We start from the raw sequence: 20,055 nt of genomic DNA, 5'->3' as shown, positions 1-20,055 counted from the left end.
TCCAAAAGAATATCGAAAAGTAAAAAAAAGATGGAAAGAAATATGGAAAGAGAGAAAGAAATATGGAAAGATATGGAAAAGTATGTTTAAAGAGCAAATTCTCACTTAAAAATAAATTCCAATTCCTCAAACCAGAGAGCCTCACAAGTGTTAATTTACAAAGTTTAACAGGAATCCTGACCATACCTTGTCACTGGTGAAGAGTTCCAACTGTGATGCCAGTTCCTTTATTCGTCTCTCTTTTTCTGCCAGCTGAACCTATACAAAAAGAAGTTTAAGGTTCCTGTATTAGTGAACAGGAACTATTTCCCTGCATGTTATGCTGTGAAAACATGAAGTTTAGTGATTAAGTTCATCTTTCAGATAGAAATTATTTTGTCTAATATAGTTACATGCAACATCTAGTGCTACTGCAAATCAAAACCAAAGAATTCTCCCTAAGCTATCTACTGGATAATAGGAGCACATTAGTCTTTTATGCCGCTTCAGAGAACAGTTGTGGAATGACAAAATCCCAGGTTAAAAACCAGAAGTAACGCCAGTAATACTAGTGGCAGGAGGGACCCCACTGCCCAGAAACAGTCGCAGGTTTGTAAACCTCATCTCATTATTTCTAAAGGGATCCGTTGGCAACCATTTCAGTGATTTATTGCATTCATTTCTCTCCAGCTCTTATGTCCTACCACAGAACTGAGAACACCAAAACCTTCTCTTACTTCAAAGACACTAAATTTGTTTCACAAACATCTACCTCGTGTCTCTGTTGGGTGCTCTGGGAAAAGTTGCAACTGGCACATTGCACGGTTCTTCCAGGCTTCCTCCTTGCTTCAAAATGATTATTTAAATAATCTTTCTCTACAAAGGGCTACTTTATTTGGATTCTGGTTGCTTTGGATACTGCCTCTCCACTTGTTTTTCTAGCATATAAACTCAATGCTCTGCAAAGTTGCGTATCTTTTTTTTTTTTTTTTTTTCATATCTGAAATTCCCTCTCCTACTTCAGGTCTGAGAGAAATTTACCGACTGGGAAGAAAAGCTCACTTTTTCTCCCCCACCTGCACCGTCCTGAATGATAACAAGTTTTGAATTGCAGTCAAAATGCCTTCAATTTTGGAACCAGTTATTTATTACTCCTGCTGTTGAGAAGTTAAAAACAAACTTATTTTACATTAAATTATGCATGGCAATCGATCACTACTAATTAAGAAAATTAAATCAATTGGAAAGAGTCATGCATTTTATAAAACTGAAATTAGAGCTTTGAAAAGTGTCAAAAAAGGACAGCAGAGCCTACACAGAGTGCTGAAATGAGCTGTAGGGTAATTCAGTAATTTATAAAGAAAAAAGTGCTGTAATTTCTAATGGAAGGGGGTTCCTACTAGATTTGATATAATCACAGTTCAGTTTAATCGCTGCTCATCACAATGGGCAAAAATAGGCAACAGAGTATTCTATCCTGACAACTACACTATCACCACTAGACTGAAAACAAGCATAAAAGCTGGTCTTACGGAAATTTGTTGCCCTTACCTTGTCCTTGTTGACCCAAAAAGCCACTTCAACATCTGTATTAGCATAATATAAGCCTCAAAGATTAAGGCCCCTTGTAAACTCAAGCTGCCCATTACACTTGACTTCTGGTGCACGTTACATCACTCTACTAAAGCTACAGTTGAGATCCTCCAAATTAAAGTAATTCTCTCACGATGATTTCAAAAACAATATATCATTCATCTTGCATCTCTCTAGTTAATTCAGATAAAATGCATTAGACATTACTACACCGGTAATGCGGCATGCAATACGAAGGCTTTGGACAAACACACCAATCAATATTCCTGTTAGTATTATAGTAAGTAATAGGGAATTAGAACTCTCTACCGCCTTTTTTTTTTTCTGTAATACAAGATTAATGTCATTTAGAGGTTCGTCTAAATCGACAATATTAAAAGACTGACAGCCATTTAGTAAGATACTTAGCAGATCTGTCTTACTTTATAAAAATCATTACAAGTCTGTGTTGTTTCTACAAGCGCGAAACAGAATTTCTACTTACAGCAAAAATACATTTAGTGGGTTTTCACCATTAAAAGTCGTCATTACTTGAACTATTAGAAACTATGTTAATATGAGACCATTCATTGTCATAAACAAAATCTGCAACTTACTTTATACTGATCCTCCATCGCTGCTAGCTGTAATTTTATACCCTCATTGGTTTTCACTTGTTCTTTCCACTTCAGCTCCAGTTTAGCTAGTTCATCAGCATAAATACTGCATTTCACCTTCTCCTCCTAAAGTAGTTTATACCATGTCATGAAATATTTACAATTTTAAGAGACTTCCCCTCCCAGCCCCAACAATTACACTGTACAACCACGCTTTTAGAACGAGACCATTTACAAATGGCTTGTCCAAGAAATCATGTCTGTCTCAAGACCTTGAAGAGGACAGGACCATCGAGCACTGCATAAACGACGTTCAATACATATTTTTCCTTGCCTGATATTCTTCAACAAGCCGATAATTCCTCTTTAGCTTCAGTTTCAGGTTTCTTTGTATCCTAACACTACGCTGTAATCATGATCATCCTTTCAAGTGTCTCACTTCAATACAAAACCTTTCCCCACACTAACTTTTACACCCTAAATATCTTTCATCCAGAAGGTCAAAGGCAAAGCTTTCCTCAAGCACCACTACAGAAGCAATAGCCAGCAGAAGCTAACGCAGCCTCTCCATAGACAGGATAATGAGCCGAATTACATGACAGTTGTTACATCCTGGAGAGCACATTAAAATAGAATAATCTCATGATAAATAAGAGAAATAAGACGAACAGAGACAAGACAACAGCCAGAATGCATTTCTTAAACAATTCTACAACAGTCAACTTTTCACCAGCATCACTGATGCAATACTCCATCATCATACATACATACAAACTGGTTATATTAAAATCAAGTTAGGACTGACAGGTATTAATATTTGAAGGGCGTTACTATTGTGGCTACAGCACTATTGGTGCCAACTTGGGTCCAGAGAACCATATAAATGCCTTTATGTATGACTGAGCCCAAGTTAGTAGGCAGCACCCATTTGGACGTCAACACGCAGTAAAAGCCCAAGACAGTCAAATTTGTAGGAGTTATTGTACTTGAACAGCATATCAGATAAACACTGCTATACTTGTTCCAGACATCAGCTGGCTTATAAATCAAATACAGCATGTTGCTATAAAAATCAATTACACTTAAAAGATAATGGAAAAAAAACGTATTCAAAACCTTCAGCATAGGAATAGCATTAGTTTTGTTCATTTGTTTTACTGCATCTGGGTTTTCCTGAGGGGTCTTTGTCTGGACCCTCCAGCATCACACGTAATTGAGAGTTGACTTAATGAAAATGTGTTTTCTAATATTAAGATTTCTACCATAATCGCAGCGTATCACACAAACAAGCAAGGCAACTCAGCTGGGTAGGCTTTGTGGTTTTAAGACTTAGCACCTATAGCTACTTCCTGCTCAGCTTTCCGAAGCAGACATTTACTTACTGCCAACATTTGCTTGCATTTCTTATACTTCTCTGTTTTCGCAGCAATTTCTTTATTCATTTCATGTATTTGCTCCTTTACCATGAATTCCGAAACTATGTCAGATGAAATGGGGCTAACTGTGAACATTGAAGAAAAAAACAAGAATATTGATAATTTTTTTTTGTTCCATAATAAAGTTTGTGTAAGAGAGATGACAGGCCAGGTTTGACAGTGCATCAAGAACAGAGTGCTCCATGTTATCCAAGCAAACAGTTTATCAGAGACAATCAGTATCATGTGGCCAGTGATACGTAAGAACAGCAGTCATACTGGCATGTCTGTGTTCAGTTCTCTCACGCTGAAGATGAACATAACATAAATATACACACACATATACTACAAAGGTCAAGGTGAAAAAAAAACAAAACAAAACAAAAAAACAGAAAGACTTCTCTCCCCTTAGCTCCTAAGAACATAAACACCAGAATATATACGTTATGATATCATGCTAGATATTTTATTCTTTTGCAAAAACATGAAGTGCCTCAGCAATCTACTTCATCCCATCACAAACTATAATTGAGCTTGCTGGGATTTTACTTGCTTTAGGAAACACTTTTATTTACTTAAGATGGGAGGAACTGACAGAAATTACAGTGTACAGTCTCTATAGGCAGAATGTGTGAATTACAAAGTAACACAAACAAAATTAGTCAGTATTTACTGGCATTTGTCAATTTAAACTGAAAAATAAACCAGGCTTAGTTTTAACCTATTCTGTGTTTATGTTTTAGAAGATTAGTTTTGTAAGAACTTAACAGTTCATAAAAATTATAACCTAGTTAAAAATTTTCTAATAAACCACTACTGCCTATTTTACTGCCTGTTTTACAGTACAATGCTACAGTGGATTGTCACTGTAAGAGGACTGCAAAATTATCATGCTAATGTACACAGTTTGCAAATTTGGGGAGGATTTTGGTTTTTTCAATTAATTGTTTATTAGCTTGGCAATCCTGGCTCTGTGTTAAGTATCAAGCAGAAATTGAAGAGTTCATTCCTACCGACATTAACAAATATCAAGTGAGCTGTTTTGAAAAGACACATTAAGTTACTTGTGAATGTTACTACTTGAAAAAAGACACAAGATTTTTGGATGAATTTTCGTATTTCTAATCATTGCTTTACTAGAACAAGTCCATCTACTTTATACTATACATACTGTTAGGGACTACTTCACATAGACAACACTTTCAGGCTGATACAAATAGACAAAATTTAAGCTGTTGATACCTGGAGATGCAGATAACTTTTTGTCTGTAACGACGGCAGTAGCTGTCTCAATGTTAGACGCACCTGTCAGTTTCTGTTGATGCCCTGCAATTTTCTTGGTGAAAAGAAATTTTGTTTTGGTATTTAATTATATTAAAGCACAAAGTAACATATATCTTGCACTACCATGTCCTCCAAAACCGGACTAGATAGAATTGCTCATTAGAACAGGAGGTAATAATAAATATGCAAACGTATTTAATTCTACTAATACTGAAATTGCATCAGACTATGATTTTAATAATCTTACATTATGAAGTTCTTTTTCCCTGGAAACAGCAATTTCTACGCAAATTATTAGAAAACTCTCATTTTCTGGAGAGTAAGTTATACTTAAATCCATCAACTTACATCCACTATTCCATTAGAAAATTGAGTCTGTATTACTAATGAGTGCTCGACTTCTGGTGTCAAAGTAGTGAAATTTGGTGTTTGTTAGCAGATGTACAACATAGCCAAATATGTGGAAGATTTTTAAGGAAAAGCCACGGGTGTTCGTGATATGACACCTCATTCACCATTGACCTTCTGGATGAGAAGACAACTTTTAAAAAGTAATCTGTGGATCAAAGCTAGGTAACTACTGCATTTGTTCTGTGGACAGCATAAATACTTAAGTCTGCTTTTCTTAAGAACGCACATTTGTACATCTTCCCATTGCTCATACACCTTTTCCCCCGTTTGAACTCCTTTACAATTCAGACATCATTTTTCACAAAATTCTGAAAAACTCTGCTCACAAGTCTGTTTTAAATTTGCTAACAGGCTCAGTTACTAGGTGACATAAGACTCACATCATCATTGCAAAAGCCTCATTTATTTATGGAACAAAGCTCAGAAGAGCGATAAGAATAAAAAATACATATGGAATACAACTATATACCATGTCATGGAAACTTTTTCCCCACTCCACTTTGAAATCCTTCTCCAAGTTCTCCATTTCCCCCACTTTTGGGTTTGGAGATTTGATGGCTTTTTTGTGGTGGTACTGAATAGAGGTAGTAATTATGGATTTTTTTTTCCCTGCTTCATTTTCAAAATTCTTCCTTGAACAATGTTATGCTTTTAGATTTATCCAAACTCTGTTAGCTTTGTACATACACTAGTTACTACAAATCCTATGCTTGGTTTCAACAACTATCTAAAAAGAATCATAGAAGTAATTTAGCTTTATGGAAAAAAATGGTAAACTGAAGAGCTTACTCCATGTTTTAATCCTTTTTAAAAGCACGATGTTTTGCAGAAGGAAATTAAGTAGTTGCTGAAAAGTTACAAAAAGCCAGTGCAATTTCTCCCATTCTACTTACTGCCTGTTCTGTAAACTTGTTTACTTGTTTTTGAAGTTTTTGACATTCTTTGAATTTTTCCTTGTAATGGTCAGCAGCCATTTGCAGACGAAGCTTCAGATCTTCAACTTCTCTGCGCAGTTCCTGCTCCACTGTGTTTGAAGTTTCCTGAAAAAAGAAGTAATTAGAAACTACTCTTCCTCTTGTTCAAATACCACTACTTCCCAAAAAATCTTTTTTCAATTAAAGCAAGCATAAAGTTCTACATAAGTACAGAAGTTCCTGTTTTCTTTGTGGGAAGGAAAGGAACAGAGTAGTAGAGCACAGATAGACACAGCATCTGTGCTGAACTTCATTTCAAGCAGGACACACTGAGGGAGTAAATACACACTGGTATAATACCAGAGGCAGATAAAGAGGGACTTATTTTATGGGCTGATTAATGTATACCAAAAGTTGGAATGTATACCAAAAGTCTGAACACCTTCCAGAAGGTGTTCCAGCTCTCTTATAGACAAATATAGCCACGTGGCAAAAATGGAGAGACCACAACTATATTCTATCCCACAGACTATGTTTCTACTGGAAGTGGTTCAGTTGAGCTGTAACACTGATACACGAGTTAAGCAAACTACATTTACCAACTGGATATACACCATACTTGGATACTTTCTGGTAACTTGAGTCATACAGATGATCTGCTATTACTTTCAGGATGCATTTAAAAGACATTGTATATAATTTAAATTCTTAGAAAAAAACGTCATTCTTGGATACTGTAAATATAATAGTTCTTTTGAGGGTTGTACTATTCACTTCCTATTTACTACACTATTTTGAAAAAAAATATATTGAGCTGAACAGTAATTAAATTGCTGTAGTGAATTAATCCAATACAGTTGCAGTTATGGAAGATCCAGTACAAAACCCACTTAAGTCAGAATAATGAAACTTAAAATTGCTCACTAGATTTTTATCCAAGATGAAGAAAGTCAGGACAGTTTCCATTACATTAATATTTTTATACTTTAAATACTAAAGCAAATTAACTTCAATCACAAATATTGTAGGGACTCATAAGAATCAAGAGAGAATTCATCAATGAGGAAAGATCATAATAAAAAAAATCAATCTATATTCTTACCTGAATGAATTTTTAATGCTACTGTGGCTCACAAAAAAGAATTAGTAAAGGGAGAGGATTCCAAATAATATAGATAAATATTGTGTCATTCTGTGAAAATAATCTGGGCGTGGAAGGGAGCTGCTGTTAAGTAGTAGCAGAAACCTTCTTTCTTACCAACCTTCCAAATCACCTAATGTGCATTTGATTTAAGGTAGCAACTTGAGTGCCAGAAGAGAATTTGATAATAATTTGTACTAAACATCCGGAAACATATTTTATTCCCCAACTTGAGCAAAGCTAGCTCTCACAGGTTTCATAAATACAGATTAACTTCAGTACTAAATACTGACAACTTACCTGTTCATTTTTCAAAGCTGTGATTTTTTTAAGTTCAGCTAAAGCATCAGCAAGCTGCTTTTTCATTTTTTCATTCTCCAGACGTGCACTGTGAAGATCTGCCATCGTCTTATCTCGCACATTTACTGCATCACTCAGCTCTTTTGACATTAGGACAGCTTCTTGTTTGCTAGCCTGAATCTGATCTTCAGCCTTCCGAAGCTGTTCTTTTAAAATACTTGCATCGTCCTGGGAAAGAGAAGAGAGGGAAGAGAATCCATAATTTTTTAATTCGAAGCTTAAATAAAAGTTGGTACAGGGATTAGAAACATTTGAAAGAAAAATCAAGTTTTCCTGGTGGCTTTAGCAAAACCACTAAACCAAGTAGTAGTACACAAGTACACCATTTTCCCCATTTGCCTTCTTTGCTGACAGTTGGTGCTCAAACATATTTTGCTGTGACATAAAGGCAAATTTAAATATTATTATTTTATCTATACCGGATTTTTGTTGTATTTTCAGCTTTAGTTTTAAACATATGCCAAAAAATAGTCTTTCTGTTTTCCAAAACATTTTTGTTCTTGTGATCGTAGAACTTTTAACATGCACAAATGGCCATCCAGCTTCAAACCCAAAGTTTATCCCACAGTAAAACACTGCAGGTAACAACAGAGCAAGAAGTCTTACAATGCCTACAACCAGCTGATGTAAGACACTATAAAGCAGCTTTGGGATGTTTTTCCTCACAGCTGCATTTCCCAAGAAACAGGCTACTCAGAAGGAAATAACAACAAAAAGTAATGAAGAGCAAGCTGCAGCATGCAGCACTAAGACTCTCAGCACTGCTGCAGCTCCACAGGGCAGCCCAAGGGCCAACTGACCAAGCTGCACTACTGGCTTCTCATTCCTCAGAGAAGCCCAGGATCACCAAAAAAAAAATAAAATTTCAAAGCTACTTGCAGCCTGTGGGCTTCCTGAAGGCATAATCATCTCATATTCTTGAGTCTAGACATAAATTCAGGTATCTCTAGTCCATTATTTGTTAATTTTTGAATAATCACTTATGTTATTAAGTCCAGAGGAAAACTAGTATATTTTGTAAACATTTACGAAGATGGATGGACTAGGAAATGCCCTAGTCCTGTCCCTTTGCTATTTTTACAGCACGTGATGCATCAGTCACATATTTCAGTAAATATCCGCAGTTTCACACAGCGTAAGATGAAACATCACAAGCACTTCAAGATTAGTAAATGACAAACATTTGGTTGCTTCCATACCAGAACACACACTCCCTACATATTCTTCCTTCAGTAGTAGTTTAACACATTCAGAAGCAAAACTGCACAGCAGTCAAAGACTAAAACATCTCAACAGCACTACTTTTCTACTTAAATCTTATATTCGTAACTCACATTACTTTAACACAATTCCTATTCTGTTGAGATCCAGACTGCCTTTTCTGTAGGAAACTGACAAGATACACACGATAAAGTCACTTGCATAAACTGACTTTTCCATGCTGGCCTCAAAGGCTGTGTCTAAATTAACTCTTTAGTTTGGATCAAGAGCACATCTGCAAAGCAAAACTCCCAGTCAATTCCACTATTACCTATCACACTTTAGATCACGGGACAGAACAGTCTCAGGGCATAGAAACTACATTCCTTTTGGATGAAATGAAACAGGAAGATGTACCTCAGGAACAAACACCTAATGGGTATTCTATACGTAGCACCACACTAAAACTAGTCTGAAGTAACCGCACCTGGATCACGGCAGCACAGATACCAGTTCTTCAGCAACTTCACACTCCTGCTACACCACACTGCCACCACACTGCATAGCAAAAGTGGCCTCTTCCTTATAAGTCCTACTGGCACTTATTGCTGAGTTCTCAGTCAACTTAGTCTGTTTACATGGTATCTTATCCTTTTTCAGGTTTTACATCATCGTATCTTGACGGTACATTCACCTAATAATTCCTTCAGCATATCTTTCGATGTCTTCTCTTTTCTGCTCCATCATCCTCTGCAGTCACAACGTACATACACTCTTAAGTTTTCCCTTTTCCTCAATCTCCTTCCTTTTTCATGAAGTTAAAAGAAACTCAAAGTGCACCGCTTTTACTGATGCATTTTTACTGAATTCACAAATTACTTTTCACATATAGTTCATCTCACACTTCATGTGAGATACATCAACAAGCTCAGAATCTGCAAAACTAGAATAGAATTCACTCTTTTGCTCATTTTCTGCATCTACCGAGAACACCATAATCCTCTTGCACCCTGGTGATATTTTCAACTTCTTCCTTTCTCTTGTCAAACACATACAACCTTAAATATGTTTATTTTAAATCAGGCCAATTATATTAATAATGCTTACCTTGTTTGACGAGGACAGCAAAAAAGCTTTCTTCATATTTTCTTTTTCAGCTATAAATAGCTGTAATCTGCCAACCTCCTCTTTATAATATGATATCATGTTTTCTTTGTTTGCATCCAAATTCTTAAACGTCTGGATTTCTTTTACTAGTTTGGTGTTTTCTATTTCTGTGTTCTTCAAGTGTATCTGTAATGACGCTAAAAAATGTCAAACTCTTCTTCCATGTTATGAAAACTACTATTCACCTGTCCATTTAAGTGTTCACTAAATTCTAACTCATCTCTGAGACAGATCAGAACAGGTAAAGAGAAAAATTAAACATTTGATAATATCACTGCCCTCCAGCACAGATTTTCTGGCTGGCATTCTTTCAGCTTGATCATCTAACAACAGCTCCACTCTACAGCTAGAGGTTGCTATCTGTCCACATCAAATTAAGCTCTTCAGAATTAACTCCTCTCTTCACAAACACTGGACAACTAAGAACAATGAACAAAGAAATGACTTGAAGAAAACTAAAGAGAAACTAAACTTCCAGTAGTATCTACTTGCAATCATCTAAGCAGACAGGACTACAATAGCAATATCCAGTTCCAAAGACAGCCAACTACTTTAACAACTCTAGAGCCGTTTTTAAGATGTCACTGAGTCTACCATATCATATCTAATAAAGGATAACTTTAAAGTGTTATCCACTCAAAGACTAGAAGGTTTGTGTTCCTTATTTACAAAGGGATTCCATGCTTGTGAAAGATGTTTTGAGATTTTTTGACTTCTGGTGTATATCTAACATAGTCTGCCATATAATGACATTTCGCTATGAACTTAAGTAATCTTTTAAATAAACCTGATTTGTTTCATACAAATTAAGGATTTCATTATTTTAGCATGTAAGACAGAAACATTTTTCTTTCAAGAGTATGAAAACTAATAGCCATCAACTCAAGTCAGATAAGGGCTGACATCCCTAAAGCCTGATCCATTTCTGTATCTACTTTTCTAAGCAAATGATCACATCAAATTAGGCAGGCTAGTACTGGTAGCTGATATTAAATATACATGTTTGCTGCAAGGATGGTTCCAGCAGCAACTAGCTCGCCCTCAACTAGCTAGACACTCTGGATTAAGTTTAAGACTACTGGCAAGACTTACAGGTTTAGGGTTTTGTTTGGCTTTTTTTTTGGGGGGGGCAGGGAGGGGAGGAGAGTGCACCTTCTTTTATCTTAAATATGCGTGTCTCTCAATACCAGCAAAATAAAACATTTAAGCTAGTAAAAATCAATGCAATATAGATCCTACTAAAGTTTCTCAACGTTATGTACAAGACTCAAGAATAGGGATCTAGAAAACACAGTCTGTAGGGAGAACTCAGAAGAGTAAAAGGTAACTTATTCCGAACTGTGTTAAGAAAACCAGTTACTGGGTGATGCACTGTGTAACTAAAGAACCATCTCACTAGCAGCTATTATTTTTGGTTACTATGCCTGTATTTTAACAAACTGGTGATCCATTCTCCTTCTTAGACACCTTTTTATATCACAGGATGAATTCAGATGCTATTTTCCTCATTCATTCTTAAATGAGAACCTCTATAACTGTCTTAAAAACCAAATCTGTTCACAGAAGTTACCAATTTCCTTTTTTCCTCCACAAATTCGATTTATTAGGCTTCTCCATAAAACATTATTACCTTTATTTCAAACTACTTCATTTCAGTGTATACAGATACAAGGAATAAAGTTACCTTATAAAGTTCTTTTTCATCCTTTTCTGTCTTCAACACACATTCAAGTTGCTCCTTCTCAAGCGTCACTTTCTTCAGTTTGTCCTTCAGGCTAAGGCATTGACAAATTAATAGTACAGAACTATTAATACAGTAAATCGATGTATAGATTAAAAACTGTTAGCTTAAAAAAAACACCCGTGGAAAGAAACAGTAAAATAAGGAAGGTAAGGACAAAATACCTGTCTAACTCAGTTTCTTTTGCAATGGCTTTTTGAGTAACAGTCATGATATCTTCTTCAAGCTGCAGAACTTTTGAAGCAGCCTCATCATGCTTCTTCTTCAAATCATCAACTTCAGTTTTAAGAGCTTCTGATGCTTGAACACCATTCTTTAAAAAAGATTGCAAATAGATGTTATTTAAGAAAGCATATCTTCAGAACAACAACATGCTGTTTTAACTAATGCTAAGGTATAGAAGTATTGTCTATTACTAAGCTATATGAAAAAAACCAGAGGCCTACTGTAGATTTTATTTCTAATAAAGTATTTCACAGACATATCACTAGTTACCATTTCTGTATTCAGTAACGTTAATTTATTATGAGAAAAAAAAAAATCAAAATACATACATTCCAAATCATGCTTGCCATTCTAAACCATCCATCTATTAATGCAATAAGCAGAACCGCATTCATACATGAATGAGCATTCTGTTTAAACAGTATCACATTTATACAATTAAAATATTTGAAGCCTATTTAGAAAACTGTGAAAGTAAAATGTCTGAAATCGCTCAGTGCTTTTAGAGCGCACATAAAGCTACAACATAAGGCAGATGGTCGTTAGATCTCTTCCTCAAAATGCATGACAATCTCATTTCAAATATAGATATGTATTGAATATATATATTCAACATATACAAATACATTAAACTTGCTATGCACAGTTAATACATTAATAAGGAGCTTGTTTTGGTGCAAGCATTCAGTTGCACAGAGACTACCAAAGACTTCAGAGTATAAGCAAATAAAACCATATTTCAAATATTTTGACATTCTCCTTCCTGCAAACTAACGACCGACTGCCTAGCTTAGAACACATAAAAAACTTCCATTTTTGTTTGTACTTTCTTTTACTTGAAAAGAAGGAAAGCCTGCATTTGAGCAGATAGCTGCATCACTCAAGTAAGCCATGGTAAAGCCAACTGCAGGCAAGAGGAGGAAAAAAAAAATAAAAAATACTACACTACATTCTCCTAGCTAGAACAGGCAGAGGGTCTCCCAAAGCTCAATGAAGCTCTTGCAACAATTGCAGGATTCACGTCTGGAGATCGGAAGCCAAAACAGAGGATGATGGCAACACCCAAAGCAGATTCCTTTGGGTGTGGGTGGGAAAATTGACAGATGCAAGATGGGAAGCCACTGTTAAGTACTACATTCATTATGTAATTATAATGACGTCCATACCATTCTAAGGCAGTGGACAGCTAAATGTCATCTCCACCACAGCAAAATGGCCATTTAAAGTCAGATCATTAAATAACCCAGAGAAACATTATTTTCAATATAATACTATTTTCTTCAGAAAATAAATTAGTAACACAAAAGTAGAACACACATACCATGCTACTATTTCTGATATCAAAAATCAATAAAGCTCATCTTAGTATCAACCATGACAGTGGTATGAATCAAAGTGTAAACAAGGTCAAGACAGACTGACCTGCCTGCCTACGGCATGACTTAGTGTTTGTGCGGATACTAAGGTACAAGCTGTCTTTCTGCTATACATTTGGAGGATTAAAACACTAGTTCATCTATTAATTTCTAAACAAAGCTTAATGCCCTGAAACAACAAAACTGTACTGTTACATCAAGAGAAACACATCAGCCAGAGTTTACAGAGAACCCCTACTGGCTAGATTCCAACCTAACTAACAATGTTTTAAGTACAATAAAATATAATGAGGACTGGTTTTACTCATTAATTGTCAAAATACACTGTTTGCAAGCGTAATTAAGCCCTGTTTTTACAAGCAACTAAACAGAAGTTTTGGCATTATGATTTTTTGGGGGGGATAAGGGGTGTTAACTCTGAGGGGGTGGCAAATGTAACTGATGATGACTCAATCACTTCCTAAACACTACACCAGCACATAAAGCAATTTTAATTTTTGTTACATATGCTATAAAAAAAAAAAATGAAGAGGCCTAATACAACTGTTGAAACTCTAAATGGCTTTAGTATATGCCTTAATATCATAAAGAATTTCAAGGGATCGTGAATGTACCATCTTTTTTGAAAACAGCATGGGAGATGACCACAATTTTCATAATGTCTTTATTTTTGAAGAGCTATCAGTTTCCTGCAACCAAAAAATATATGTACCTGGTGTAATGAAGGCAGGATATTTTAATTAAAGTCAGTATTCCAAGTAAAACTTGCTATATAACCAGCAGCAACACCACACATTATAACTGCCTGTCCTTCCCTAGTGCAGTGGAGACTAATTACTTGCCCCTGTTTTGAAAGTCTAGTACAGTAAAAAGTCTATTTCAATGCATATCTGTGTTTTCTCTAAACACCACTTTGGTATAACTGTAACTGTTGTAACCCAAGTGCCTTCAAAAGAATTTAATCTGATACATTATATATACAAACTGTACAAACAGTTCAAACAGGCTGCCAAAGGTAACATATATTAAAAGGAATTAATAGCCTGAAAAAAATTCACTCCACAAACAGCATTACAATTGATGCTGCTTTGGTAGTTATTCTGTAGGGACATGGTATTAAAATGTAAAAGTTCCATACTTAACAGATTCTCACCTAATAAACTTGTTTAGATACAACTAAAGCCTACAGTTTTGAAAGAAAAAGGATTAATTTTTAGAGACAACTTGTTATTTTACAGAATTCTTAGCAATTCAATTTAGATGCTGCAATCCTAGTCCCGTATGCTCTGGTTACAGCAGTTTCAGAGCCTGTAAAATTTAAAATGAGTACTCTTAGACTATTTTACAGGTAAAAGTCGACTGTGTTTTAGGAAGAGTCTAAAGGGGAAGAATATAATAAAAACATCAACTACATCTACAACCTCTATTACAGAAAACTACTTTCTGTAATTCTTATTCACTAAATTTCTCTTAATTTATCTGGTACATTTACAAATATTATACCTTTTCTTCCACTTTCTTAACAGAAAGAGAAGCACAGCAACAGCATGAATCATTTTAATGAAATGGTTTTTAAAACACCCAATAGTTTTAAGGTTATTTTTACTCTGGATTGTATTTTTAATTCAGTTACAAATGCAACTTCCCCTGTCCCCTCCCTCCCTAGCGTTGCAATAGCCTTATGGGTGGAAGGGGGGAAGCAAACTGCATCACAACGGTCAGAACAAGCAGCCAGAAATTACTCAAGTCCGCTTCACTGCTGCAAAACAAAAAGCTACCAAAACAAAAATTCTTATAACTGCTAGGAGCCTCACTAGTCAAATGAAAACAAAAAAAATTTAACACAGTCATCAAGTGAATTTATTTTCCCCAGAATCAAAATTCCACATTAAAAATTTTGATGTACCTTCAGATAGGGAATGAGAAGAAAGACGGGGGCACCAAAATCTTTATTGCTATTCTAAAATGGCAAAAGATTTCAGACAGATTAAAAACAGTTTTATTGTGATCTCATGAAACACTGTCCTCCCCCTGGCAAACACAGAACGTGATTTGCTTGCAGTGCATTTGCAGCCAGCTACTGAAAGAACAGGAGCTTTATATCACAAAGTTGTAGATTATACATCAGTTGCTTTATGTTTGTGTAACCTAATCGTAAATACACTGATGGAAACCTCATAAAGCTATTATAAGCTCTGTCTAAAGGATATGCAAAGATCATGCCTGTGATCTTCCCTGAAACATGTTTAAAAACTATTTATTAAACTTTTATTACAGAAGGACTAATAACCTTTTATTTGAAAATAGACGCAAAGTTTCTAGATTCTCATTTTCATAACAGAAGACTACGGCAAAAATTTGTACGTTTAACAACCAAGAACAACATGTTTTCCCTACTTATTTCTTACTTCTAATGGATTTTTGCAACACCGGTAAAACACTTCAGAGTACGATCCAGTCAATGGATGCAAAGCAGTACAGACACCCTTTCCTGTGACCATCCACACTGCATTTTTCCAACATACTTAAGGCAGAGAAAGATCCAACAGACAGAGTAAAATACTTGAAAAATACAACATAAGACTATTTCCAGCTGTGACATCTTGCAGCATGGCAATGGGCAGCACGGTTATTTATCTTCGTAACATGTAAAACTCCCTATCCACTTTTCAAAAGCCGTTCCACATCTGAAACATTCACCTTCAATTAACAGCTAATATATGCTCCTACTTCCTACTCCTACCCTTCCATCTCTAACCGTTCTATGATTCTGTGATCTGCAATCTTTATTTTACTTTTTACAGAATGCATGCATTGTAACGAGGAAGAATGAAAGGTTAAAATGGGCTATTCAACTCTAAAACCAAAGAGGTCAATTCACCAAACACAAGGCAATTTATTTAAAAAAAAAAAATATCCCCCACACAAACCACACCAAAAAAACAGCAGCACCTTTCCAGTTTTAGGTGGATTGATTTATCTGGATGTAATGTAATGACAGGGGAACCATTATGTCTCACGCCCCGTAGAGAATTTAGGGGGTCTAGATGAACCTTTTGTTTATCCCACTGACATCATAGCAACTCCAACCGAATTGTGTAAAACACTTGGCTGACATCATACTCTGTGTTTAAAGGACCCCTGAGGACAAATGATGACCACAACATAGTGCCATTGGAGCCATTGCAAAATCTGAGTGTGCTCAGTGCCCTGTCACACAGGGCCTAGATGTTCTGAAAGGAAACCTGGACTTGTAATTTTTCTTTCTAGAACAAAATTTAAGCATTCAGCAAAGTAAAACAGTAAACCGATTCCAAATAAACTCAATATTAAGCTTTTATCTTTGTGACTATGACTGGCAATAGAAATACTGCTCTAAAAACACTGAAGCCCCTCTATTCCAAAAACCTAAAACGCCACAGTAGTAGTAATTTAGTTGCGTTAGTCTCTTCAACTAACACTGTTAAACAGATCAAAACTCTACAAAACTAAGGCCTAACTCTATGAAAGTTTATCTAAGTAACATCAGTCCCCCAATTACTGTCATGAAGACTACAGATGTGCAAGTTTCTGCAGGAGGCGGCTGAAGTATTTAGACACACTGTGATTTTGCAGCATGCATTTACATTCCAGAATGTTAATTTCTTAAAACATCTTATAATTTCACTATAAGCTGTAACTTTTGCAAAGAGTCATTCTCATGAACACGTAATTTGAACTGGAGCGCAGGCAGGATACCTATCTAAAACATTTAAGAAACTCTCAGATTAATCTGTTTGATCATCCAGTGAAATAAATTTCAGTTAATCAGTTTAAGAAATATTCATACACAGAACACTCATGAAAACAATAAAACTGCATTTTTCTCTTCACAGGATGTTTACAGCACCCTTGGGTGCTATAACTGCTGGTGCCAACCTGAGCAATTCCAAGTGTTTAATTTGTATCTTTAAAAGCTTATTTACATGGAGATTGGGGGGTTTTGTGTGGTTTATTGTGTTTCTGTTCTGGGGTTGGGGGGTGGTTTTTTGGTTGTTTGGGTTTTTACTTTTTGGGTGGTTAGTTTTGTTTCTTTTGTGGTTTTTTGTTTGTTTAATAATGCATTTCCCTGGCCATCAGATTTTCAAACATTGGGCATACATAAACAATACCAACACAGCTTGATTTAAAGAGGTACTGAAAAAAACCCCACTTGATTCACTTCCTTTTATGAATGCAAACTGAACTGGGCACTTGGGCAGTGTGATATGTCAGCAGTACAACAGCATTTTGTCTGTATCTAACCAGAGAAACTCTCATAAAATGGCATCAAAAGCCAACTTATATGATTCCCTGGTATTTGAATAAAACTCTCCAGTGAATAAAACTACTGTGCAAGTAGAACCTGTCAGTAGAAACGTGAATTTAGATGGATGTCCTATTAAAACTCTCCATCAGATAGATGAATCAGCCCATTTTTGAAAAGTTAAATGGTGAACTAAACTTTCAAAAAGCATGAAATAACAAGTTTATCAAGTCAGTAAATTCACTTCTGCCTCAATTTATGCGACTGTCATTACAGAAACACTATTCAGATGTTCACAGCATCAAAGAATGAGCAGGTAATCTGCAAATCTGTTGCTTCTGACTCAAGCTAAACATTTAGGGAAACTACTGCCACAGGACTAAGACTTGTGACCACTGTAACATTAAAGAAATCAATTCTGAAGTACTCTCTTCCCACTAGAGGGAGACAAATGATTGCAAAAGCATCAGTTGCAAGCTCTGCTTTCTATAGAAGAGTACAAAACCTGTGTTCACAACATTGCAGTGTCAGAAAAGCAACCAATGAAAGACTGAAACAACTACTGCATGTTTCTCTTGTTCAGCACAATATTATTAAATCTTAAAACGGTGGGCAAGAGCACTGCTGTCAGAGAGCTTACACACCGTTTAAGTACACACGAAACTGGGAGCACAAAGACCGAAAAGCATGGGTTCTTTTTATTTACACAGGTATGTATTTTCAAATTAATAATACATATAGAGTACTAATATTTGTATTCTTATTTGTCTAGATTAAAAACACACTCCATTTCTGAGTCAACGTTCTGCAATTTTTCCAAAAGTAAAATACATTCAGGTTAAAGCAGCTTACTAATGTGACTCCACATACACAAGTACGAGTGAACAAGTTATCTTAGTAGGAAACTAAGGAAAAGTCAAAATATTGAAAGCAACCTGAAATAGTTCTGGTGACCGTGTATCATGTGTCATCTTCTTAAGTAAAATAATCATAATAATTACATCATTGTTTTAACAGTGTTATATTAGTAGAGTTGCAAGCTGTAAATACAGCATGATTCTAAATAAAGGTATGCTATCAGGGAACATCATCCTAGTAAGTAGAAATTAACTCTGAAACACTAGCAAAAGGCTGAAAGAAAAATATGTGACATTTCTGAAACATTTACAATCCTTTTGCATTTCCTCTGAATTCCCACACAGAGTAGCAGCAGATTAAGTTAAACCTTCACACTCGGTAAGAGATAATTTAATGTAATCTAGGGAAAAAAAAACCAAAGTCTAGGAATGGTTTAACAGGCATGAAAAAATCCTACAGAGGAATACTATGTTTTCCTGTAACTGAAAATACAGCCCTTTTTAAAAGAGTGTGCATACTGGGGGGCAGGAGAAGAAAGGAGAGAACAGGAAAGATTCACTTATCCCCTCCCTAAACTGATCTTGTCGGAACAACTACATACTGCATTAAGTAGCCATTTTAAAACATGCATAGAGCCCAATATTCACACTTCATGGAACACTGACTGTATTACACCTGAACAGATTGTTTAGTATGCTATGTTCTTAGAAGATTGATCTACTTTTAGCTTGTTTCTTCCTAATGTTTTCCCCAAAGATGTCCTCTAAAGGGTCACTTAAAGTACCCCAACTAGGGAAAAAGCAGAGAGAAGACTGCCCAGAATTCTATGAGAGTAACTACATAGGGAAGAAAGATCAAATAATCAAGAGTGGGAAGGAAACACTAATTGGGATATAGCTGTGACATCGTCTGTCAACAACTAACCTGTCTATATCAAGAAATCAATGTTTCTACAGACATTTCTCAGTGATCCAAACTACTCCTGAGCTACTTGAGAAACCAAAGGACTGATAAAAATCAATACCAAAGAGAGGAAAGTAGTCTAAAGGCATACGAATACACACAAATAAAAAGGGGATTTTAAGACAACTGTGTTTGAACAAAACATTTTCATATTATCAACACAGAGCTTTTCCATCATTAATCTACCTTCTATTTTTTACGCTATACCACAGTAAGATAACTTATGCGCTATGACCCCTAACCACAACATCCACATTCTGTTCAATTTTAATTATAAAAATATAAGGTAGCCTAATAAGGTATTTGATCAAAAGACAAAGACATGAGCTCAGATACCCGTAGTATTTGCTCCAAAGGAACCGAGTAAGATTTTTAGAAAAGAGGCAGACTGACGAGTATTTTGTATGAAGGGGTTCATAACTCCTGGGCCTCCTTATCACAACACAAATGGTAACAAACAAATAGCAGTTGTCAATACGTTAGCAGCATAAAGAGATCTGTGCTCTGCAGTCAGTTAGAATAAACTGCATGTGTACGTACAGACGTA

At 35.7% G+C, this 20,055-nt stretch overlaps 1 protein-coding gene across 4 annotated transcripts in view; it reads right to left on the bottom strand.

Annotated features, from left to right (window-relative positions):
• Positions 1–20,055, bottom strand: part of TAX1BP1 (Tax1 binding protein 1) — an 81,162-nt gene that overhangs the window by 17,842 nt on the left and 43,265 nt on the right. For 2 of the 4 annotated variants that reach the window (XM_063325085.1, XM_063325084.1), the window contains 9 exons: positions 11,966–12,114; positions 11,745–11,835; positions 10,001–10,186; positions 7,634–7,861; positions 6,172–6,318; positions 4,826–4,919; positions 3,551–3,669; positions 2,169–2,294; positions 187–258 (listed from right to left, as the gene is read on the bottom strand). In XM_063325085.1, coding sequence (XP_063181155.1) covers positions 187–258; positions 2,169–2,294; positions 3,551–3,669; positions 4,826–4,919; positions 6,172–6,318; positions 7,634–7,861; positions 10,001–10,186; positions 11,745–11,835; positions 11,966–12,114 — 1,212 coding nt within the window. The remainder of the gene's footprint in view (positions 1–186; positions 259–2,168; positions 2,295–3,550; positions 3,670–4,825; positions 4,920–6,171; positions 6,319–7,633; positions 7,862–10,000; positions 10,187–11,744; positions 11,836–11,965; positions 12,115–20,055) is intronic. The other 2 variants (XM_063325086.1, XM_063325087.1) reach the window with 2 other exon arrangements.

The sequence above is a fragment of the Chroicocephalus ridibundus genome, chromosome 2 (genome assembly GCF_963924245.1).
Source record: "Chroicocephalus ridibundus chromosome 2, bChrRid1.1, whole genome shotgun sequence".
Taxonomy (NCBI): Eukaryota; Metazoa; Chordata; class Aves; order Charadriiformes; family Laridae; genus Chroicocephalus; species Chroicocephalus ridibundus.
Note: the sequence above shows the minus strand (reverse complement) of the source record. Positions and strands in the feature narration are given on the sequence as shown.